This window comes from Ciconia boyciana, chromosome 2, assembly GCF_034638445.1.
Source record: "Ciconia boyciana chromosome 2, ASM3463844v1, whole genome shotgun sequence".
NCBI lineage: Eukaryota > Metazoa > Chordata > Aves > Ciconiiformes > Ciconiidae > Ciconia > Ciconia boyciana.
The window spans coordinates 150,277,692-150,301,919 of record NC_132935.1 but is presented as its reverse complement, the minus strand read 5'-3'; the positions used below and the strand labels follow the sequence as shown (position 1 = coordinate 150,301,919).

General features: G+C 42.9%; 1 protein-coding gene across 3 annotated transcripts; it reads left to right on the top strand.

Moving 5' to 3' along the window:
* The first annotated feature begins 112 nt into the window (after positions 1 to 112).
* LOC140648463 (uncharacterized) lies at positions 113 to 22,199 on the top strand. Of its 3 annotated transcripts, none has more exons than XM_072854475.1 (5): positions 113 to 227; positions 469 to 1,048; positions 9,933 to 10,252; positions 11,813 to 11,879; positions 16,757 to 22,199. In XM_072854475.1, the coding sequence occupies exons 2-5, from the start codon at positions 481 to 483 to the stop codon at positions 18,274 to 18,276; spliced, it is 2,475 nt and encodes an 824-aa protein (XP_072710576.1). In that variant the 5' UTR covers positions 113 to 227; positions 469 to 480; the 3' UTR covers positions 18,277 to 22,199. The 3 variants fall into 3 exon arrangements, with proteins under 3 accessions (XP_072710576.1, XP_072710575.1, XP_072710577.1); XM_072854474.1 differs by having other exon boundaries at positions 9,933 to 10,471; XM_072854476.1 differs by lacking the exon at positions 16,757 to 22,199 and adding an exon at positions 16,228 to 16,493 and having other exon boundaries at positions 9,933 to 10,471.
* Positions 22,200 to 24,228: the final 2,029 nt, after the last annotated feature.

Sequence of the window (24,228 nt, the reverse complement as noted above, 5' to 3'; positions counted from 1 at the left end):
GGGGCAGCCCCCTCCTCCGCCCCGGGCAGCCGGGAGGGGCTGGAGGAGCGAAGGAGTTAAAGGGAGGCGCTTGGGAAATCTGATGCTAACGAAGCCTCAGGAATGTTGCACATTTCCATTCCCCTCCAGCTTTCGGAGGAGGTCAGTCCCCGCTGCGGGCAGCCGCTCCGAGGAGCCCAGCCCCGAGGCCGCACTTGCTCCGGGCGCTGCCCCTCACCTTCCCGCAGGTTACGCCGGGAGACGCCGGGGAGGGACGGGACGGGACGGGGCGGCGGGCGGGTGGGTGGTGTGAAAAGTTCTTCCCGGATTTGGGATGCTCTGGCAGGACCTGCAAAAGCGAGGGGGAGAGGGATGGGGGGGTCCGCGGCTCTGCGCGCCCCGGGCTAGGGCGGAGGGAGCGGCGGGCTCGGGCCGCCCCGCAGAGAGAGGCAGCTCTCCTGACCCGCCGCGGCCTCTCTTCTCTTGCAGGCGCGGCCGGAGATGCCGGGGAGACGGCTGTGGTGGGCGCGCTGCTGGCTCGGCGTCTGCCTCTCGCTACTGGGCGCGGGGGGCGGCACCGCCGTGCCCTGCCGCGGCCCCCCCTGCGGCGGCGGCGAGGCGCCCCCGCCGCCCTGCCGCGGGGCCCGCTGCGGCGGCAGGGCCGGCCGCCCGGCGCGCTCCTTCCTCCACACCGCCACGCCGCTGCGCCCGCCGCAGGGCAAGGCGCCGCCCGCCGCCCCTCACACCGCCCCGCCGCCCCGCCCGCCGGCCGGCAGCGCCCCGCACCCCGCCGCCAGGGGGAGCGCGCCGGAGGCCTGCCCCGGCGGAGACTGCGCCGCCAACGCCACCCGCCGCGAGTGCCAGGGCCTGGAGTGCCGGCTGCCGCCCCGCCTGCGCCCGCGGCCCCGCGGCCCGGGCTGCGCCGGCTCCGCCGAGGGCTGCCCCGAGCCCGCCCTGCTGCGCGCCGCCGAGAGAGCTGCCCAGTTCGCGGGGGACGACTTCGCCTACGCCGCCCCCGAGCTGGGCGGCGGCGCCCTGGGGGTGCAGCTCACCTGCGACGTCAAGCCAGGTGCGGGGCGCCCTGAGGGGGCCGGGAGGGCGGGAGGGGCCACCCCCCGGGACGGCCAGCGCCGAGGGCCGCGGCCGGGGCTCTACCGGGGTTCCTGCAGGCCGCGGCGGCTCGGCGTGGCTCGCCCAGAGCCGCAGTCGCAGGGGTGCTGGGTCGTCTCACGCCTGGCGGGAGTCCGCTGAGCCGAGGGGCTTGAGCACCTCTGGGAGCCCGGCCGCAAGGGCGCCCGCGCAGGTACGCCAGGCCTCCGCATTGTGGGAGAACTAGGAGTCAAATCTGGCACTGGTCTTCGTGACGCATGGGGGAACTGCTGCCCCGGCTCCGCTCTCTTCTCCCCTTCGTCTCCCCTCTGCACACACGTGCACATAGGAGACCCACAGCAGATGAAACATGGCAAAACCTTTCCTAGTGCTATTTTTATACAAGTGTAAGACCTCTGACTGTCTCTCTCTTCACAGTCTGGTATTTCTGGGGTTTTTAGCTTCTACCAACATCGTACAAGACTTCAGTGGGGTGTGTGTACGTTCCACACCCACGATGAACGGACTGGTGCCATTGGTAAGAAACTTGCTGCTGCTGCTCACAAATTGTCTCACTGTAATAGCCAGCAAGAAAAAATAAAATCGCAGAGCCTCTCTTACTGCACATTGTTCAGAGCACTTGTCTGTCAGTTGACGAGAGTGCAGTTCTGGTCAATTCAGTATTCCTGTAGGAAGCCAGGTATGTCCATGGTTATATGCACAGGTCAGCAGAAGGTGTTATGTAGTTGCCTGGGATATGTGGATTTACCCACATGAAAAGCACCAGCAGATCTTTAATGACCACAAAGCAGTTCAGGTTCTGGTTTAATGCCTTATCTGAAAGATATAAAATGTATGAGGAAAGGTGATTTATTTTGTTCCCCATTGACGTTAAAAGCTAATGGAAAGCATGGAGAAAGTCGTTTAGACATCGTCACATCCACGTGGCTAATCCAAGGGCTGTGGCTGCTTCAGACACCAGAGCACGTGCCAGGCCTCATTACCAGCGTTTACTTAGTGAAGTGACATCTCCTCCAAAGCAGACTCCAGCACTTAGTGGTGATCTCAGTCCCAGGGCTGAGATTTAACTCCCCCTGTGCCTAGTGCAGTGACACTGTCTGCCTTCATCTTGCCTGATATTGCTCCCAGATGTCTTACAGAACCTCTGTATGCTCTGTGGCCAAAGGTGGATGGAAAACAGAGAAATCAGTGTGATTACCCTCTATTTTCTCTGCTTCTGTGTGTACTCTTTGTACTAGCATCCTAACTGCCACGCCTCCCTTTTGCAAATGGACTGAGGAGATTTGCATTTTCTTTGTCCTTATCAAAATCCATCTCTGTGTAATACAAGCCCTGGCAAATAATAAGGGCATTCGGCATGGACAGAAGAGACGAATACTTCTTGGATGGTGCTGAAAGCAGACATGCTGTATCTCTGCGAAGGTCTTACAAAGAGCATCCAGCTCAGCATGACCTCTTTCTCCAAACATCCTCTTATTCTTTGGCCGTCTTTAGAGGACCCGGATCAGTCTGTTCTGCCCAGTCTCCAGTACCATCAGCACGTCCAGCTAACATGGTGAGTTACACGCACCCCTCATCTCCTGGGCCTTAGGGTTAGGTCCTGTGTCCCCTCTGATGTGGGAAGTTAAAGCAAAAGGGTCGGAAAGTGAAGATACTGGGGATTTTGGAGACTCAATGCAGAGTTCACTGTACTCTTTCAGTTTTACGCTCTTTGCAGGTCTGGTGCCGGGTGAAGTCTTGGAGGAACAGAAGTGTGGTTAGAAGTTTCCCTTAACTAAATCCTTGAATGCATCAAGAATGGATTATACCTTATGGCCAGTGGCAGTCATGGATTTGTGTGTTCATCTCCTTCCTGTGGCAGAGAGAAGCATCCTATATGGTGGAGGGAAAGCAGTGCACAGCACTGCCCACTAAACCACGTAGTCTTATGGAAGGCACTGTCAGCATGGAAGCACACAATGAGCAAACCTGTGATAACACATGAGCTTCTATGTGTGAGAGAGAGTTCTCAGATGAGGACGACTGCACCCTCAGAAGTTCTCCCCTTTCACTGTTTTTGCCTTGCGGACAGCGAGTGACACTGGTTGGCACCAGCTCACAGCCAGGCCCACTGCAGCAATCATGGCTGCAGTTGGTGTGGATGAGACCTGCTGTAGCCATACTTCTGTCCAGACTGGGCAAAGGACATGTGTACGTTTTGCCCATTCCAAAGACTGGACCCAGGCCTTCTTCACAAGGCAGCTTTCTCTCCTAGGATTGGAAGAACAGTGTACTGGATTTATCAACACCTAGCAGAAATTCCATGGTTTTGGCATCAGGAACAAAAAAATAAGCCATGTTGACAGTCTTTGGTTTCCTTCAAGTCAGTGTACAGGCAAGCATCCAGTATTCTGCTCTGTCTGCAACCTGTAACATTCTCTGCATTTGCCTGAGACCTTCTTTTGAACACAGGTCAGCGGGTTTCCTGCATTAGTGCAGAGAATACCTTGTTCAATCCCCATTTGCAGCTGGAGTGGTGGGTCTTGGAAATGAGCATGGTTCTGCATAGCAATTCCAGCATGGTTTGTCTACTAGAACAAACAGAACAACAGAATGTGATAATCAGACATCTAATTAGGGGAAATGCATTTACAGTTGACTGGGGAGAGCTGCTACTCAAACAGCATGCAGTGAACACGACAGGGCAAATGCATGTAAGGATCATGATGAGCGTACTGCAGTTCTAGGCTTCTGAAGAGCCCTGCTAGGGGAGACTGAGAGCTCACTCAAGAGCTGTGCCCACTCTGTATGATGGAGATGGTGGCTTTCCTGCCATGAAATTTTGTGGATAAATCTCATTATGCAGGTGTGGCAGGAGTCTCTCTTACAGATGTGCAGTACAGATGCAACTTCATGGAGAAGAACCAGATTCAGGGAGAACTGCCCGTGGTGGTCAGTACTGTGTGGCGACCAGCAAGAGCCCCCCTGAAGGAAATCTAGGGACCTCTTGAGTGCAGCGGTGAATATGCTGCAGTCAGGCTTAGCTGAGCTCTAGGAGTCTCTGGGGTTAGTCAGAGCGCACAGAGTTGCCTCTAGTACTCAGAATGGCTGCTGTGTGTTCCCAGTCCTCTTTGCAGTGTCTTGTGAGATGAAGCTGCTCCATGTGCTCAGCATGTGACTTAAGTGAGCAGGAGGCGACGAAAATATGGCAGTATTTTTTTTCCTGTGCACAGTACATCATTTGCATGACTGCAGGGTGATGTCTATACATTTTACAGACAGCACAGGTGTATGCCTCCATCCCGGGCAATCATACATTAATTTTAGCCTCCAGGAACTTGTCACACAGTCGGAAAGAATACAAGTTTATGACAGATTATCTGCCACCTCTACATCCTCACCTGTCCTCCTAATTCTTCCTCAATTAATCACCCCAAAAGAGGAGGTTTGTTTGGCAGCCATGTGCAGACGATTTGTCTTGGGGATTTCTAGTGTTTTTAGATCAGAGATAAAGGTATGGTTAGTTCCTGGTGGAAGAAAGAAACAGAAGGCTGTCTGGCCCTTCAGTTTCACATCTAAGATGTTGTAGCTGAAGACAGAGGAAACCATCTATTCAAGAAGAAACAAGTCAGTGACTGTTCCTGTCTTTCCCTTGTTTTTAGGGGAACATTTTGTCTGGTTACCATTTCAGCACGTCACTCTAAGGCCAGCTGCATGGGGTGTTTCTTTGCCATTGCCCTCTCCTCGGACAGCAGAGGAGCTGGAATATACTGCCTAGGTGACCCTAAGGCCATTTTTCTGCCTGTATTAATTCACCATCCACGGGTGGAGACCTGGTGGCCCACCCCAGCCTATGACTGCCAGCTCTGTGACAGTACTCATGAGTAGATTTGTAATGATTCTTCAGTCACTAAGAGAGACCGCCCCTCCAGTTTACCTGGTGGAGAAGGCTGTGTTTTGGTGAGCAGAATAATCTTTTGTTCAACCTGTTGTGTAGCCCCATTCATGTGAGGTGCAGTCTACTTGAATGCTTGCTGAAGGCCGTGCCTGATATCAGCCCTCCAAGATACAGGCCAGTATCAGGGGCTCTGGCTGATTCCCAGCACTGTGTCTGTGTTTGCAGGCTCATCTGCATGAAGCAGCCAGAACCTGCACAGCGCTTCTGTGGGGATCACACAAACATCTTCGTCATCTTTTCAGCCACTATCACCAGCACCACAGCTACTATCTGGAAAGCTCCTGCCAACTGCAGCTGAACCACCACTTCTGTTGGCCAGGTGAAGATGCTGGAGTGCAGACTTGTACTCCCTTTTCAAATCAGATGAGCCCATTCCCCTGCAAGATTGTCACTGCTATATCTCAGCAGCACCATAAGTACACCTTACTTCAGATGGAAGACTAGCATCCCAAAAGGAGGAATGCAGAGGACCTGTTTTTGTTTTATCATTTTGTATTCCTCTGTGTTTCTCTCCTCACTCATTAATTGCCATTAAATCCTTCATTTTTTCTTATCAGACCCATCTTTCTGTTTTTTCTTTTGGGCAGACTTCTCTGCAGCTGCAAATACCTGCACTTGGGCAAAATAATGTGCTGCGCTGTATCTCATACCTGCCAAACCTTGTGAACAAGGTTATAGGTTCTCATGCTGTTGCTATCTGTGCACTGAGCAGTGCCTGCAGCCCATTGCTCTCATCTGCTGTGGTTACCAGGAGTGACTGGCACCATTAGATGGCCCTGTGTTCTCCATTCCCGATCAAGATCTCACCTTCCCTTCCTCGCAGTAGGATGACTGCCTGCTTTTAGCCTCTGCCCCGTGCGCAGTGGCAGATTGTGCCTGAGGGCTACCTTGTCCATGCAGCGTGCCCTCAGGATGACATGTCCGTCCTTTCCAGGCATACTAGGGAAATGTAGCAGAGGTTTGTATGTGATATTATGTTTGCACCATGGATTGATCCTGGAAGCATGGAGCAGATGTCTGAAAAACAGACCTTGCCATGGCTGCGTGTGGTGTGCATGTGCAAGGAAAGTAATATTGCATCTGTGGTTATGGGAACATCTGAGTGTTGCTAGTGGGTGTACCTGTTTGATACTTGTCTGGGCAATGTGGAAAGGTACTTAAGTGGGGTAGTTGGCATCTACTAATGTGTAAACATCACTTGCAGTGGAATTCTCATAATTTTAGATGTCTGCGATAGAGACATCCCCGTCTGACATGTTCACAGTGCCTTACCTTTATATAGGTAATAGAGAGAAACAAGGCCACATTTAGGGCACTCTGCATCTGAGCTATGTGAGACTTCTCCTTCAGAATTCTTTTGGCAAACAAGATATCCCTTCTGCTTAATTGAATGTAGTTTATTTTCAGTAGAGTCTTCTCTTTCATTCAAGAGCTTATTAAGCTGTCGGTTGCTCTGCATTGTGAACTGCCAGTAGCACTGACTGTACTGTGCAGTGAAGGACCTCTTGTACTGGTAAGAGTAAGTTCAGTCGTAGTACTGCAAAATGGATAAAAATAAGAGAAAAAAAGTCACAAAGGATTTTTTAGGCCTCATATTCTCACCAGCTGAGCTTTGGACAGCCAAAAGGAGCAAAGCTAAATTGACTGACTGGAATGTAGCTGTTGTTACAAAGTTCTGTAAGGCCATTTAGGGCAGAGATAATAGAAAGCTGGTCCATCACGTGAGTAAGCTTCACTGCAGTCAGTACTTAAAATTATAGCCATTGTTACTGCCAGAAAGTCAGACAGTTACTGGTTGAAGACAATGCTCCTTAAGAATGTGCTTAAAAATAAACTCTACTTTATGCCTCTCATCGAATCAGGGCTTTAGTTAACCTTTCTTTGCTCTGATAGTTTTGCTTGTGTATATGAGAAAACCCCAGATTCCCAGGACAGGAAGAGCCCAATAACCCTGTCTTAGAAGAGTCTGTATTCTTCCCGTCTATAAATTTGTGATGGCTGGAATCCTTCAAAATGTTATTGTTATTGATCCCTGAATCTCAGCCACTGAGAACTGGAAGAAAAGTGGTTTTGGCAAAAAGTGGTTTGGTAATATATCCTTGACTATAGGATTCACTCCCTCTTGTAGTTCCCCAGAGGCAGTTTCCTGGGCTGACTTTTAGGTGGTACAGTTGGACTTTTCCTCACCTCTGTGAAGGTTATTTCTTTTTTTCCTTTTTCATTGAGAAAGAGAGTCAAAAGGCCGAGAAAGGGTGAGTTTAATGCTGTTACTTTCATTACTATTTGTTCCTTACAAACCTGGATTTGTTAACATTTCAAGCTTAAAGTATAATCTCTTTCTGAAGTTATTGATAAAGGCAGACATGTACACAGCTCATTTGACAGTAAATGCAATGGCTGTTAGTACTGTGTGGCAGTTTCCTGGGGGAATGCATTTAGATTTTAGGTTTTCTGGCATTAGAAGAATATTGTGCTCATTATTTACTACGTTTTTATTATTTTTATTGATAACTGTATTGCAGTACTAGCATGGAGCCCTGTTCTCATATGTGATCCTAGCATGTAAGAAATCATATTAATGTAGGACAAGAGGATGAAGTCACTCTCAGAAAACTTACAGGGAGATCTACGAAGAAACAATTAAGTAACAGTAGTCCACACGGTAGCCAAAGCCTCAATATGCCAGCTTTCATCAGCTATTTTTCTAGGTGCATATGCTGTATGTGGCCAGGTAAGGGCTGCCATTTTCCTCACAGGCTTTCCATCTGCTTTGAAGACATAACTCTTGCTGATACATGGCATAGTCCTTTTGCACTGTGTTGTCACTTGTACAGCCAAAATACTTGGCAAAGACCTGTGCTCTTCTGCCTGTATTCTTGGTTGTAAGCCAGACTTCTGAGAGCAAGTGTTTTGTCAAAAGGAATTTGTTAATGTCTTTCCAACCTCAAGCACAAATGGAGCCCATGTAGGTTGATGAAAAATCTTGATAGGCAATCACAGTGTGCTTGTAACTGTCTTGCTGCGCAGTATCTGTCAAACCTATGGGCTGTTTTTAGGCAAATTTAACAACGGGCAGAGGTATTAAAAGTAGGCAAGGCTGTATAAACTTTGTAAGAGGTGATTAAAGAGAGGAGAGAGTGGAATATGAGCATTTCAAAGTTTGCCTCTAGCTGTTAATCCTTTCAGCTGGTAGGACAAAAGCAGCTTGGTTGTTGCTCTGTATTCTAAAGAAGAATGGTAGCAAAGGTTGTGCTACTTATTTAGCCAGTCAAATGGAAGACACAAATCCACAGAGAATCAGATGACACTGATTCTGCTCTTCACAGAACTACTTGTTCATGTTAGCTGGAAGGAGATCTGGTGGTATAATTTACCAGATATTTCAAAATCTGGAATTTCCAACTTGGATGGGGGTGTGTGGCCTTTCCTGGATCCAGGTCTTTACTTTCTCAAATCCAGTACCCTGCAAACTTCCTTAATATTTAAGTGAATACTGAAAAATAAAAATTAATATGTGCCTTATGCCATGAATAAAAGTAACTGAACAGCAAAATATTTTCAGAACTGTAAACAGGAACTGGCTATGGTCTTTTTCATTGTGTCATCCTTGATGTTCTCCACTTGAAGAAAATTCAGTGCTGCATAAGAACAGATGAGTGACCGTATTGGATTCAGGATTCTCTCTCAGGCAGTGTCCAGCAGCGGATACTGTAGAAAGCATGGCATGATATTTGCCTAGATCATTTTCCCAACTCTGACAGTTTGTTGCTCAGATTTCCTGAACCTGATTGATGTCTGTGTATCTTTTAGCCCCAAATTGATTTTATTTTATATATTGGGCCAGCAACTTTCTGGACCCGATTGAACTTTTAACATGTATTGAAACTGCTGCCTTCATTTAATGTCCCCTAATTCTTGTACTGGAAGAAAGAGTGAAGAGTCTTTCCATATCCACTTGCTTTAGGACACCTGTAATATAACACAGATTTTTTTTTTTTTTTTTTTTCTTTCCCCGAGCCTGAAAAGTCCTACCTACTTTCTCATATTGCGGAGTATCATACGTTAGATTTTCCCTGCTGCCCTTTTGTGAACTTTCTGAGTTCTTCAGTGCCCTTTTTTGAGATGGGGCACCAGGACTGCATGATGTATTAAAGATGCTCTATTGATTAGTATAATGTCATAATGATACATTGTCTTCTGTTACGTATTCCTTCTAATTAGTCCTAGCATTTTATTTGCCTTTTTGACCTCTGTTGGGCACTGAACTGATGATTACATGGCTCTGTAGCCCAACTTCTATATCTAGATATATTACCTCAAGATTGTTTCCAAGTGGTAATAATAATCTACAAGTACAACAGTTGATATAAAAAGCTTAGATTTTTTTTTTTCAGTGGGTGCCTCATTTCACCTTTATCTCCTTTGAGTTTCTTTTTGCCATTTTATTGGTGCTACTCAGTATCATAGACTCCTTTTGCAGCTCTTTGCAATTGACCCTTACTTTTACTGCCCTTAATACTTAGTATTCTCAGCAAGTTTTATCACCTCATTTTATTGCCTCTACAGTGAAAATTGACCATTTACTCTTTACTGTATTTGAACATGTACATAGGAATGATTAATCTGTTATTGAACCCCAGTGATGATTAATTTATGCCCTGAAGCAGAGGGCTTGATTATGACTTTTTTAATGTCTGCAACTATAAATGTTGTTGCTTATGAAATGGAAGACCTTATGGTCCCATGAAGGGGCTACAAAAGTAGTAAAGGAACTGGCCTTATAATCATGACTTGAATTTAGTGAGACTTTTCATTAACTTATTAAAATTTGAATGCCTTTGAAGCGATAATATAGCAAGCTGGAAAATTACTTTTCTTGGACAATAATCGATCATTTGTATTTCAGGAGAAAATGAAGTTCCATCTGAAGATGCCCTAATACTACAGCTGCACCTTGCAAAAGGGCATGAGAAATTTACTGAAATGCTAAAAAGCCAACAGCAAATCATTGTCGACTTGCAGCAAAAACTTGCTGAACAGCAGCACATATTGGTTAGCCAGCAACGGGAGATTCTTGAACAGCAAAGAAAAATGTATGAGCAAATGGATCTGATCAAAGTCCAGTATGGCATGCTTTTTGATACAGTGAAACAAATGTCATTTCAGAGTTTGCAAGAAGATATTCAAAATTATTTTGAAAGTCATCTTCAAGGACTTCAGAACCAGGTCAGAAATCATCTCCAGAAGTCATACTCTGTGCATAAAGTAGAAGTGGATGCAAAAGTCATTAATGTTGGGGAGTCTTTGCTGGACTGTGGCCTTTGTGAAAGTGATGAATTTTGCAATTTCCAAAAGACACCTTCACAATGTGAAAAATGCACATTGTGTCCTGCTGGTTTTTTCCAAATGGCCGAGTGTTCTGCAAACTCTGATCGGATTTGCCAGGTGAAATACAATTCTGTATCTTTCATTTATTGCTTATGAAGTGTTGTGTTGGACATACTGGGATAACATTCTGGAAATAACTATTTTGAGAGCTGGAGAGATCCAGTTTGAAGCATGTGTTTTACTGAATGGGTCTATGGCACTTCAAAGTCTGCCTGAAGTTTTTTGTGGGTTTTCTCTTTACCATTTACTGCTCTAAATGGGGCACTAGCTTGTGCTTGTTGGGTGTGATGCTTTCCCAAACCTGACAGCTGGCAAGATTTTGCTTCTTTTCATCATGGTAGGAAAAGACATCCTAAAACATGTATACTTATGCATGCTAAATTTGTTTATTTAATCCCAGTCCACTCTACAGGAACTTTTAGACATCTCTTAAAAACAGAGGAAAGCTTTACTAAGCAAAACTAGAGGTCAGATATTTATTTGTAAGTTTGGAAACAAAAGTTGTCAGTTAAAACAAATGTAAAAACTAGTTTCAGCTTAAACATAACATACAAACATATAAAAATGTAGAACATGGATGCTTTTATTATTAAATACATTTTATTATTAAATACATTTTATTATACAACACAAAAACAGTGTGTAAGCAAAATAAGGCAGTTCTTTGGTCACTTTCTCTCGTTTAGAACTCCTCAGATATATGGGGAACTTGATATTTAAAGCAGTGTCTTGTTTGCCAAGTGTTGCCCCCAATTCTTAGCTTAACACGAGCCCAAACGGCTGGTGACCTAAGCCTAAGATACTGAGAAGAGAACCTGAAAGAGTCTGTCTGGTTTCCTCTCTACTAGTCTCAGTTTTCTTTAACGCTAGCATTTAAATGCAAATGTAGGCTGTTGTTATTTCCCCTCTGCCTGCTGTAGGGTGAAAGGAGGGCTTGTTGACAGGAAATACTACTTTATCATTTACCTTTCTTGTGTGTTTTTCAATTAGCACCTTCCTCCCAGACTAAATGTCTTTAAGAGCCTTTCCTAACACTGTCTCGATTGTTACAACGTCCTTAAGACCAATTGAGTGATGCATCGCTCTTGGGGACGTGGTACTGTCTTACAGATTATGCATCGTAACAAGTGTTAGTTGTACAACCAAACCATTTAGCTTGTCATCTGCACATTACTAGCTTTCTGTGGACACCACACAGTCTTTTTGGATACCTTGTTAAAACAGGTGACAAATCCAAAACAAGTTGTCTTGCTCCAACGCGCTTATTGGATCAGCCCCCTCTCCATCCCTACATATGCCTTTTACTGGCAGATGGGTGTCACAGAGCCTGAAGAAGTGCCTGTTTCAAATTTAAGTTGTTGCGTTAAAGTGTTTCAATATGATTCTTGTGATTTACAGGACAGAGATGAATGCACTGAATCTCCAGGCATTTGTGGTGAGAGGATAAAATGCCTGAATACTCCGGGTAAGTTATATTCTCTGATAATTAAAGAATGAAGATAATTAGATCTTCAGGAACAGGCCAAAGAGATAGATAAGGACTCAGGCTTGTATGTTTGTGAGTAATGGCATGCTCAGCTTGCTGGAATCAAAGGGGATGAAAAACACTCAGCTCTAAGTTGATAGCAGTTCTTGTGGACAATGGGCTATTTAGGACATAATATCCACTAGGAGCATTGGATGGTCCCTTTTACCTTATTTTCATGGGGGTTTTATATGCTTTGGTTTTAATTTTCTCTTATGACCTGACTTTCTTCTTGTTTATGCTGGTACAAATGGGGTCAAAATCAAATATATTATTCCTAATGGAGAAAAATAGTTGTCATTTTCCTTCTGCTGCACTGGGGTAGATATTTGATTTGATCTAATGAAGGTTCTTATAAGGCCTCCCTCCATCAATCTTATTCTCCTTTAGCAACAATATTGTCAAATACTGAGGAACGATCAACAGTTTCCATTATTTGTGGGAGCTTGGGGGAATTTTTCAGACATTGAAGAACAGATTTGACTGGAGTTCTGCACTGCAGGCTTCACCTTCATTACTTCTCATGGCAGTCAGACGCAAAAGAGCAAAATTAATAGACATACTGAGCAAATTATATCCAGGTACTAGGTTTCTTTCTACTTGTCTAATTTTTGGTCAGCCAAAAAAACTTGAAAGGAACTGTGTGATCAAATAGAGCATTCCACCAGTTGTGACCTCTACCTGAGGGCTCCCAGTCAAATAGCTGAGGGAGGGCTTCATTAGGTTTTCTGTTTTTCCTCCTCTGGACTTCTTACTTGTAAAAAGAGGGTGGCCTCTCTGAGGGGCAAGGGCTGTTTTCAGCTGATTATGAATGATTTTGTACTATTCCTGCCCTGCCACTGGTGGAGAAAAAAGTGGGAGGGAATTGGTCCTGGGAAAGGGTTAAAAGAGGACATGGGCTCACTTATATTGTCCTTACCTCCTCTGGGCAGGGACTGTGGTAGGTTGGATGGTATTACTACAAACACCACAGGAAACTGGAAATGACAAGAGGAGGAGAGCACTTAGTGTTGCCTTATGTGGTAAATGTTGTAGAGGAGGTACCATCAGTCTTACAAAAGAAGAGGCAAGACACTTTCAGGGAGCCTTAGTGGTGGCAGTTAGAGGCAAGACAGCTTAGGGCACAAAATTTGAGACAGAGCATTGGAAAGGTGTAAGGCTTTGTCTCTTCTTTAGTAAGAGACTGGATTTGGTTGAGTTGGTGGTTTTGTGGAAGGAAGCCCACAAGGCCCCAGCCCTAGGAAAGGAGAGCCACCAATGTGGTAGTCATTTGGTGTTGCTCTATTCTGTGGCTTGGAAGAGGGAAGCTGTAAGGAATTTATCCAGAGGGTTCTGTGGTGGGGGGAACCCAGACCAAGAGTGGGTCAATACAGCTGCTGGAGGAAAGTAAGTGAGGGCAACATACTGCCTAGAAACAGACAGATAGTGGTGGTGTGTTAGACCACAGAAAGGCAATAGCAATGTATTTGAGAGGAAAGGACTCTTCTCATGATTCCTCCACTCCCAGTTTTAATGTTGGCTTGTAAAGATGTGAAAGCAAACTATTTCCCATTACCTGGATCAGGAATCAATGTCCTGTCAATGTCGTCCCCATCTGTCATGGAAGAGAGAGCGTTCTTTTTATTTTTTATTAGAGAGGACTGCTACTTTCAGCCTGTCTGTTCACGATAGCTCCTTATCTTATACAAGTGCAATTAACTTGTCAAAAGGGAGGCTGAAACTGAATGTCTGTTTTGGGTAATGTAGGGGAGATAGGGATGTGATCTGACAGATGAGTTCCAGATGTTGTATGTGGTTTCTTGAGCTGCACGCAAAGGTTGTTGCATCTGTAGCAACTCATGTTCACTGTACAGTGTGAAGGGAGGCAGAGCAAATAACAATAGAGAAACATGCAACTAGGAGCCTCTCTTTCTTCACCCTTCTACTTTCCTTTACATCATACCTTCTTCCCCTGCTGCTTTTTCTTGCTTTTATCTGGGATGAGAGTTGTTAGGTTATTTGATTAAAGGCTAGTCATCAAGGGGCAGTGACAGTTCAAGGTACCTAATCAGCAAAAATGGAGTCCAGTGCATTGTTTCCTTCTTAAACAATCACGGGAGAGTGGTCAGACTGTTGTCTTTGGTGTGAAGCCAGCAAGTGGAGTCAACCAAAGGCACTCTCCCCAGAATGCCATGCAAGCTGAAGAGGACTTACTGTAGAACTTACTGTGGGATGCAGGGGGAGGAGGAACGAGAACCTAGACAGATAGCCCTGATTTGTAATTAGCTGTGTTGATTTGTGGTGATCCAAAATTGACGTAGAAGGTTTAAAAAGAGATGGATTCCCATACTTAATCTGCTTGAAGAATAACCTTTGCATCAGGCAGTTATGAGTAGTAACAGCAGAGAAACATATGCACGGCTTACTCTAATTGCCTTGCAATTGCCTGGCCTCCATGAACGGTGAGGGCTGGTGAATGTGCTGCAGAGATACTCGATTTCACAAAACCAGCTTGGGTGCAGCTGGGCTGCTTGCTGTTAAACCAGGTGCAGCAGTGCCCAGGGGAGGAGACAGGAAGAGGTGGGAGAGGTTGTCGGGCAGTAAAGAGGAGTAGGATGCAGTCACAGCATGCTGCTGTGCTGGCTTTCTGATGTTTGGCTGTCATTTGCTGCTTGACCTCTTCCGGGCAAAGGGTAGGATGCTGCTCTTGCCACTGTGTCCACAGTATAAAGCAGCCTGCGTGCTGCTTTGAAGTCACCTATTTGAAGTACATGCAGGGGGAACACCTGCTGCAGATCTAACCAATTAAAGACTAGACAGTGAATTGGTGAAAGTAGTCACCACATGTATTTGTAAAACTTGATATTTATAAAAATCCTTAAATATACATTAAAATATTTTAAAGAAGCAAATAGCATAAAAAGTATTTCTAGGCACTACTGCAGATCTTCTCTGCTATGTGAACCAGCTGTATCTGTGTACTCAATAGCAGTTCATCCAGTATTTGTCAGTGATGGGGGAGCCATTGATGTGAGAAGTAGGACTGGTTAAGAAGTATCATGTGAGCAATTACACTGTGGTTAAAACTGATTTCAACAGGAAAGTTTGTCTGGGATTTTTTTCTGTATTCCCTCTAGAATGTTCTTAGATGAAAAAATGTGATCTTACTTATTTGGCTTTTGTTTCTTGTAAAAAAAAAAAAAAAAAGGCCAGACACTTTTGGGGGAACAAAGTGTTAAGTTTCTCTTGACTTTTTTCAAATAGAAAAATCTTACTGTTCTGCAGTGAGCTCTTTTGAGAAAATGATACCTGGTCTCAGAAAGAATGTTCTCACATCATAAATTGTATAGTCCTACATATCAGTGTGAGTGGAGAATCATCGCTTAAGTGAATGAAACATAAATAGACAAAGAGATATGAGGGTGAATATATGAAGCCTGTATAAATTAACACAGTGTCTGGTGTTCTCTGCTGAATAATGTAGTATCAGAACTGAATTTTAGCCAGTATTCTGACCTCCCTTGTGGGCCAGGTGCGTGTGTACTGCTCTGTCTTGCAGTTCGCAGTATGTGTAGTGTGCTTTTCTGCCTGCACCAGCAGTCTGCATAGCCAGCTCCACCCTGGGGTTAGCAAATGGAGAAAAGTGTCTTGTTGCGGTCCATGTCAAATGCTTGTAGTCCCAGTCTCAGAGCAAATCCCAGCCCAGATATAGCAACTTTCCAGCCGAGGAGTAAAGCAAATGTATGACACAGTATTTAGATAGTAAAGGATATTTAAGAAGAGCTATAAGAAGGATGATTATTGAGTTTTGATTATGGTGGTAAAAAAGCAGAAGCGAGCGCATTAGTGATTCAGCTTTGAGGCACAAACTGCAAGTGGTTATTCTTTAGGGTGCCTCAAGTCTTGTGTGATGATTTAGATCCTGAAGGCTCTGTGCACAAAGGTTTTGGGCACTGGTCGCTCCAGCTGGAGGCATTGGCAGCTGGCGGTGCTCTTGGAAAATGGCCACAGAAAATTACTGGCTGTTTTTAAAACCTGCTCTTTGGGTGTGCATTCTTTGATCCAGAGGTCATGGTGTACCATTTAACAGCACAAAATTGCTTTATGTCAAATAAAGTAATTTCAAATGGCACCTCTAGATATTCTCTTTACTGTTCGCAGCAGTGTTTTATTTTATCTTTAGACTATCACAGCCACTGCTGTCCTGTGTCTTAGGGCAGTGGTGTTCCACCTTTTAAATGTGTGGACTTCTGCGTAATGATTTTAAGCTGCTGTTTACAGTTTTGTTTTTCCTACTTGTCTCTTGCAGGTTCTTCAAAAACTGTACACAGAATGCCTGGGGTCCATATCCCTTGGGTTGAAAAGCACTGCTTTAGCAATCACAGCTATAGCAATGCAACCCCATAACATGGCTGGGCAGACAGTGCACATTTCTCCTTGTATAGGGGAACTCTCCATTTGTTGAAAATATCTTTGCTGCTCAGTGCACTAGTTAGTCACCATACCTTTTACCTCAGGGAAGGGAGAGAGTGTCTGTGGAGCAATATCATTGTATCTGATCCGTTACCGGTTTTGGTTAGAACTGCCCCTATGTAGCTCCTTTCCCACTCTAAACCACTGGACTTGGCTTGGACAAGGTGAGTTATGCCTAATATTACCTCTGTTTGCTATCAAGGTTCCTTTAATAGCACAAAGTGATCTAACATCATAATTGCCTTCTGTTTTCTCCCTTATGATTAGGTGTGTTATCAAAGATACTTGATATGTGGAGCTGTAGAGTTCTTATTTTTAGTATTTTAAAGGTATGACAATAAAAATTGTCTGTTTCCTGTGAACAGGTGGTTTCCGATGCCTGGGAATTGCTGAGAAAGATGCAGCTTTGGGAATGTGTGGAGAGGAGTATTTCTTTAATAAGGAAATGCAGGAATGCCAAGCGTGTTTAAAATGTGAAGATGGAATGGTGGCCATGCCTTGTTCCACTGTCAGTGATACGGTTTGTTTAGCAACCAGTGAAAACAAGCTCTCCGAGTCTTGGGCTGCAAACATCATTCTACCCTCTGTAAAGTCTGGCATCTCTCAGGTCTACTCTGGCTTGAACTTGAAGATAAAGGGAAAGCTTCCCTGTGAAATCCTATCCGTTGAAGATAACAGCCTGGTATTCAGGCAACATGGTCTGTTGTGGACTGACCTAAATTTTGCAGTAAAGCACAACTGCAGGAATTTTTTGCAACTTTCCTTAAAGCTAAATGGCACTGAGGAAGGCTATGAACTGAGCGGTGTTCGCATTGAACAGCCAGAAGGAAAGTATTTCCAGAGCACTAGTTTAAGCAGTGCTGCTGAAGTGGAGCCCAGCCAAACTCTTTCTGTGTATTTGAGGAGCCCCAATCAATTCTGCAATCAAAGTAAAGACTTAAATATTTATGATCTTAATACCCCACTCAGTTTGTTTTGGTTGTCCCACGACACAGGTGCTGTGGCACTCAGTGCACAGATGTCAACAGCAATGCATTACCAAACCAACTATCGACCTACCTTTAAAATAATTTCTGTTTCTGACCCTTACATGCTAAGTTTATCTCATGATGACAGAGCTATAAAGTTCACTGAAACTGGCATTGTTAAATTTGTGTTCCACCAAGCATTGTATTCCATGGGTCATACATGTGTCCGGGAGGGCTTCTCCTTAATTTCTTATATCAATAGGAATGGTACCAACAGAGAATTAATGAATGTATTTAAATCTGGGGTAAATTACAGAGACACATCAATATCTGCTTCTGGGGCCACAAAAGTTGGTGCTGGAGATCTGATCAGCTTTGAGATACTTTCTCCTGCACAGTGTAACGTTCGGTATTTTGGAGATAGTTCTGGAATTAGTATGTTTAGCCTCATCTGGATCCCTTCAGCGGTTTCTAGTGCCATATCAGCCACAGTTTCTGTTACAGGTCTGCCTACTGGAGCTGTGAGAAACAAATTACTGGATTTCACCCAGGTCTCATCCAATGAGAAACAGATACAGCTGGTTTCTTCTGGACAGCTTGCTCAGAAGTATTTCATTTTTACTGAAAAGGGAGTTGCCAGCCTTGCATTTAACTTAAAGCTAATCCACTCATGCAGTGTGCTCAAAATGACTCTCAATCAGTTGACCATGGATCACATGCAACCCACAGCAATTGCTCAGCAGATTGGAGGTCAGATGCCAGAGGGAAGCATATGGACCAGTGTGTCCCTCCGTGCGTCTTTTGAAGTACATAACGGAACACTGATATCAGTTTCTCTTGACTGTGTGCGTGGAAGGATCAATCAGATCACTCATGAACATGGAACCAGTATATCTATTTTATGGATTTCATCTTAATTTCTGTACAGTGAAGTTAGCACAGAATTGGGGTTTAAATTGCATTTGGATTCTACTCTGATTCTATACATATTTGACACCTTATACTGTGTTGACATGAGCAGATTGTCCCACTAAAATGCTCTGAAGTTTAGGAATATTTAAATATAATCTTAATTGAATGATCAGTATTTAAAAAAAAGAGCTTTCAGTGTTGCAAGATTTTACTTCTCTTAACATCTTCAGGCAGGGAAACCTTGAATTCAGATCAAACTCTCTTATTTTCAATAAAGCAATCTCTTAAAATTGGTTATTTCTGGACCACAAAAAATTGCAGGTGAGGGTAAATACATACCTTTTAGTACTGTAACTGAAAGCAGCACAGCCAAATAATGGCAACCTGCTTTGAGTTTCTTCATTGCAACAGGCTAATAACATGAGTAAATGCACTTTGAGGTTAATTTGTCTACATCTTATAAAATGTTGTGCTTTCTATAAATGGAGACAGCATGCCTCAAACTAGAGGTGATAATATGGTAACACTTCAGTATACATGCTTAATATTATAGAAATGGACCTGGGTTGAAAATAGAACGTTGTTTTTACAACAAGAACATTGGAACTAATGACTGTTCTAATTTAATTTGGAAATAATCTGCATTTAAGTAATTTGGGAAGGCTTTTTTCCGTTTTTAGTTTCGCCAGTGAAAAGTTGCAGGATGAGAAGGAAGTCTGTTCTAAAAAGTAAGAGTATATAGGAGAAAAGAAATGAGTATTAAAAGAATGACTTGAAAATGAGACTTCTGGAAATTAAACAAATTTTTATTCCTTTTCTTATAAATGACAAAATATTCTTCTGACTAAAAAGGAACACCATTCACAAGCATATTTATTTAGCTGAACAGGTACTTAATTTAAAAAGGAGGTTTTTTTGTTAAATCTCTCAGTTAATTCAAAGAAATGGAGTATTCAGTGACACTAATTTTTGTCTTCTTCCAACTCTTCCATTAAACTATTCTTTCTTTTTCTAATCTATGTAGAGTGTTTTCTGTCATTTTCTCCTTTCTCCTCCACAAATGCTGCTTCACTCTCACTCTCCTTTCTCGTTTCTTTTGTTAGGAGTAAATGGCATGCTCTGTCACGTAGCTCAACTCTTTCCGGCCTTCTTTTACCATCCCTACTAAAGAATAGATGTATGCATGTCACATACGTAATTATAGAAGAGGGACATTAATAATGCACTTGCAGGCTGCCTTACATCAACCTTACTGAAAGACAGAATATTATGTGCGATACAACTTTAATGTAGGCATCTGCCTGAGTATGTATGTCTAAAATATATGTATTTTCCTGTGCTCTTCACCTGTTTTGGAGTTTGTCACACTGTTTTTGCTGTATAGTCTCCTCCTGTAATTTTATGTAAAAGAATGAACCCAGGTTCAAGGGTTCTTCTTTCTGGTGGTTCTGGTTTTACTTGCAGCTTTATAACTGTGTCCTTAACACCTGCGGTTATCTTTCCATTCTCTTTTTTTTCTTCAAGTGTATACTCAAAGATGCAGGCTTTGGACAAATTGCTCTCCTAATCCAAACAGAGAACAGTAGTTTTTCTTGCTTTCAGCTGCAAAGTCTAAGCAGTCCACCACAAGATACCTCACTGGGCATTGTGTTGAAGCCAGCATAAGTATGCAAACCACAGTAAGTTCAATCCTGGTGTCCCCAAAGTCTGTGACAGAGGTCTCAGTGCATGTGTGTAGCCAGGGTCTCATTCGTTCTCGCAAGGTCATAAGGAAGGATGAATTAAAGCGAATATTAAAGGTGTTCAACATTTGCAAAATCCTGTTACCGTTACAGAGGATATTTTGTAGTGGTAGAGAAAGACTTCTGGAATGAGAGCATGTGTTATCCATTATATACAGAAGGGCTGCATTACCTGGGAGCAGAGCAGTTTTTCTGGGTAATTCACTCTGGAAGTTTACTGAGACTGAACAAAGATGAAATGCCACAGGAGTTAAAGTTTTCCGATATATCTGTCTGCTTTCTGTAGAAGGATGCATGCGATGCAAGAGGAGCTCTGCAGAGAGCAGACCTGGGTATTTCTAAGGTAAGAATTCAGGGGAATACAACGTTAGACAAGGCTCGAAATGATAGGCTTATGGTTTTGTTTTAGAGGAAGTTAAGAAAGTCACTTTCTCACAGACATAACCCCTTATTTTCCTTTGCTGTTTTGCGCTATGCTGTTGTGTTAAAGGCTGCCACTCCCCAGTATAACGTGAACTGAAGAGCCATTCTAGATTTAAACCTGTGTAGCAGATATCAGAATCTAATATTGACATAATCTGGTACATCTTTAGCAAAGTCCAGATGTTACTTGAATATAATAAGCATTTGCCTATATATAGCGTATAGCAAATCTAATGGCATGATTTGTATCAGTATGCTTTATTTGAATGAGATTGTGATACCAGTGGAATTGCTTGAATATGGAAGAGACTGATGCTCAAATCCTGTATTATGCACACGTTGGGGGTACGTGCATTTAACTGCACCGTTATTAAAGGATGCAGAAACTACCAGGGAGGTACAAGTGAACATTATTACAGCTAAGAGAGGTTTCAGAGTTTGAATTCTTCAGTCTTTTCAGAGGATTCTGGGGGGAGTGCCCGTAATTTCCCTTAAATTCCGAGTAGATTTTCAGATGCACAGTGGCAGAAATGCAGTATTTTGCATCCATCTGATGGTGATAATGCATCTAATACTGTTTTGCTAATTTCATCTGTGATAAGGTACTCACATGATGAAATAAAAGTCTATTAAATATGTAGTATTAATTGCAACTTAGAGTAAGCTTAGCCTTATTTCAAGCAAGAAAAGGCTGATCATTTGAGCCTTTTTTGCATCTCTCCCTTTCAGAAGAAAAAAAGCCTGGATCCATAGTTCAGGCCACTCACTGACCTTGGTTATAGTAACATGAATTTGGAGTGAGTGTGTTGGAGTCAGTGTGGATTTATGATAGCCTGATTAACGGCATAGTATATAGCCTTTGCATCTATGAAAATTATATATATTGCCTCATACCATGCAACATTAAGTGGTGCACTATGATCCTAAATAAGATAAAGTTCAAGAGGAATCAGATGATATACAATGAATGCTAATTTTATGGCACTTATCCCATTTGCTGTAATAAATTGCATGTTTTATTGACAGGTATATCTTATTAATTATATTTACAACTTTTGAACTTTTAAATTTGTTTTTTCATATGTTTCTTTCTGTTAGTAGCACAATATAATACTGTGAAGTCTGGAATTCATTTAAAAACTTTTCTTTTGCATCTTTTGATACCACGTTCAGGAATATGGTTAAAATAGCTGGAGACAGTCTCTCCAATCCTTTCTGCCAGAGAGTGTTTCCAATGGAGGTATTCATAAAGTAATAGAGTACGTATGAGCCTGGCAGAATCTAGCTGTACAGAAAGAGTTTAAGTTAATACATCCAGGAAGGCAGGTGGTTATTGCACTTATGTTATGCAGATAATGGGTAACAAGTTGTTACAGAAAACTTGACCATTACAGGAGGAAAATAATTTAGGTCATATAGTGCTGCTCAAGAAAAAAAAGGATTTGGCTTACAAAAACCTGCATTGTTTTGTATTGTGAAACTTTTTGCAAGTTTAAAGATTTTACCTGAATACATTTTATTACCTATACAAATTTTTTATGCTTTCTATGAAGTGAAAACTGGCAGAATATGTTAAGTCTATTTTAATATTGTGGATGCTTCCTCTGTTCTGTGGTCTCTGCAGATTGCAGTACACTGTGAAAACCACACTAGTTTCAAGTGGTGCTTTTTTATGAAATTTCCTACTTTGAAATATTACTGTATTTTTAAAATACTGTTTAGACACTTGCCTCTGTTAATATTATATTGTAATATGTTTTAAGAGAACTTTACAGAAATAAATAAAACAATAAGGCTTCATTGGTGTTTTTGTTCTATTCTGAGGAAGACTAATTGCGGCTATTGTGATTTTTACCACTGACTCTTGGGGCCAGGATTTCACAGATGTTATCTGAATTAGTTACCTGTGTTTGCTAAAGTGGCACTAAGCAAGAACAGTAATAGTACACATTTCTAGAGATCATCTAGTCTACCTGTTTTCTGTTCCGACTGTTGTAACTGTAGATCTGAGAAGATGAAAATTGCATTTGATGCTACTGTACTAATAAATACTTGTGTCGAAAGAGCAGTACAGTTTATCTTGTTGCTACCTGCTACCACCCTAGTAATACAGAGAAAAAAAAAGAGAATACATTTGTTTAAAAGAAGAAATTTGTCCTGCCTTGGTGCTTCACAGACTCTCTGTTGTATGTGGAAGCTTTGACAGTGTTGCGGGGGGTCCTGATCAGACCCTTGCAGTAGCACAGCTATGCTTTTGTCAGGGTCTGTGCAAGTTAAAGCTCATGTGTTCTCAGTAGAGACTCTCTATGATTATTTTAAATTACACAACTGTTTCTTCTTTTCAGAGATGTTATTGGTTATTAGATCTGAGTGAAAGAAAGGTGCTGTCAAATGATGTCCATTTAGAAATAATTTTGAAACAGATTCTTCCAAAAAAACTATTTGAGACCAAACTGGTAGTTATTTCAGCCTTTGCCATTAAAAGCAAAAAAGAGAAATTTTACATGGTATGTTTTTCACCAATTGCATTTGTACTGATTTTAAGGGCTCAAATAAATAATTCCTATAAGAAGGGGATTACAGATGTCATTAACATAGCCTAAATTAGCCAAGGATGAAATTCAGAGGAAGGAGAAAAGACGTGTTCGTGAAATACTGGGAAACCATTCTCCTCCAGGCTGGATCCAAAACTGCCCCTTTCTCTTCTGGCCTTCAGCAGCTGACATGGTTTATGCCCTTTCCATGACCGCCCAAACCACCTTGATCTTTGACTGCTGCGTGCAATGGTGCTCTCAGATTCATCTTATGTTTCTCTTCAGGGGTCTGACGGTCACTTGTACAACATCCATACATACGTGTCTAGAAGCACGCTGTACGACCAAGCCTGGTGCCCCTTCCTCTGCTTGAAGGGTTTACCTTAAAATAAAGCTCAGAAGATACTAACTGTGGTAGTGGCAGTGCCTGTGCTGCTGGGGTAGTGCTGCCTGACAGAAATACATAGTGAGTGGGCCTCAAAATAGCTGTGTTGCCAATATGCTGGACTTCAGCACCTCTTTATCTATACATGTATACATGTCTTTCACTGTCTGTCTCTGGATGTATGAAAGCCAAATGACTGCAAAAGGGGGATCCAAGACAGTCTTGTTTGCATTAAATAATTGAATCGTCATTGCTAAAACAGAGTTTCTTGGCCAGCTGCAGTTTGTGTAGCTTTCTTCAGTCCTTCCTTGGCGCTGTGCAGGCACGTTGTGACCTGCAGGATTGCATCTTTTGTTTATAGGCTCTTCAGAAGAGAAACTAACCGCTCTCCAGACAGTCTAGTGCAATCTTGTTAAATGGCATCTCTTGAAAGTAGCCTTAAAAAGCTGGATGTAATTTCCTCGCTAGAAGAGTGTTAATGCCTGGCTTTAGCAGAAGCTTGCAGTAAAAGCCTGTCATGTTAAAATATCTATATCCTTGGTTAAATAGCATTTTCTGTAAAAGAAGAACTGTGGAAAAAGGATTTTCAAAAGTTCCTACATCTTCTTACAAAAACAACTTCTCCGACTTTCCCCTTTGCCATTTTTCCACTGGAAAGGTAGAGGAAAGAAAAGAAAATAAGAAAGTGAAGGTAGGGGAAATGGAGATAGAAGGGGAGAAAAGTGGGAGAAGGAAAAAGCAATCTTCAGTGTTTAGGTAATTTAATGTATGAGAATTTAAACTAGTTTTCTTCAGAACTTTCTGAAAGAAATTCTTAGGTTTTTTAACCAGTTGTAATTGAAAATTTGTTCAACTGAAAATGATGTCTATCAC

Coding starts and splice junctions, on each gene's coding strand:
- LOC140648463 (XM_072854474.1), top strand. CDS start 481: ATGCCGGGGAGACGGCTGTGGTGGGCGCGCTGCTGGCTCGGCGTCTGC. Junction 1,049..9,932: donor CACCTGCGACGTCAAGCCAG/GTGCGGGGCGCC, acceptor TTTGTATTTCAG/GAGAAAATGAAGTTCCATCT. Junction 10,472..11,812: donor ACTCTGATCGGATTTGCCAG/GTGAAATACAAT, acceptor TGTGATTTACAG/GACAGAGATGAATGCACTGA.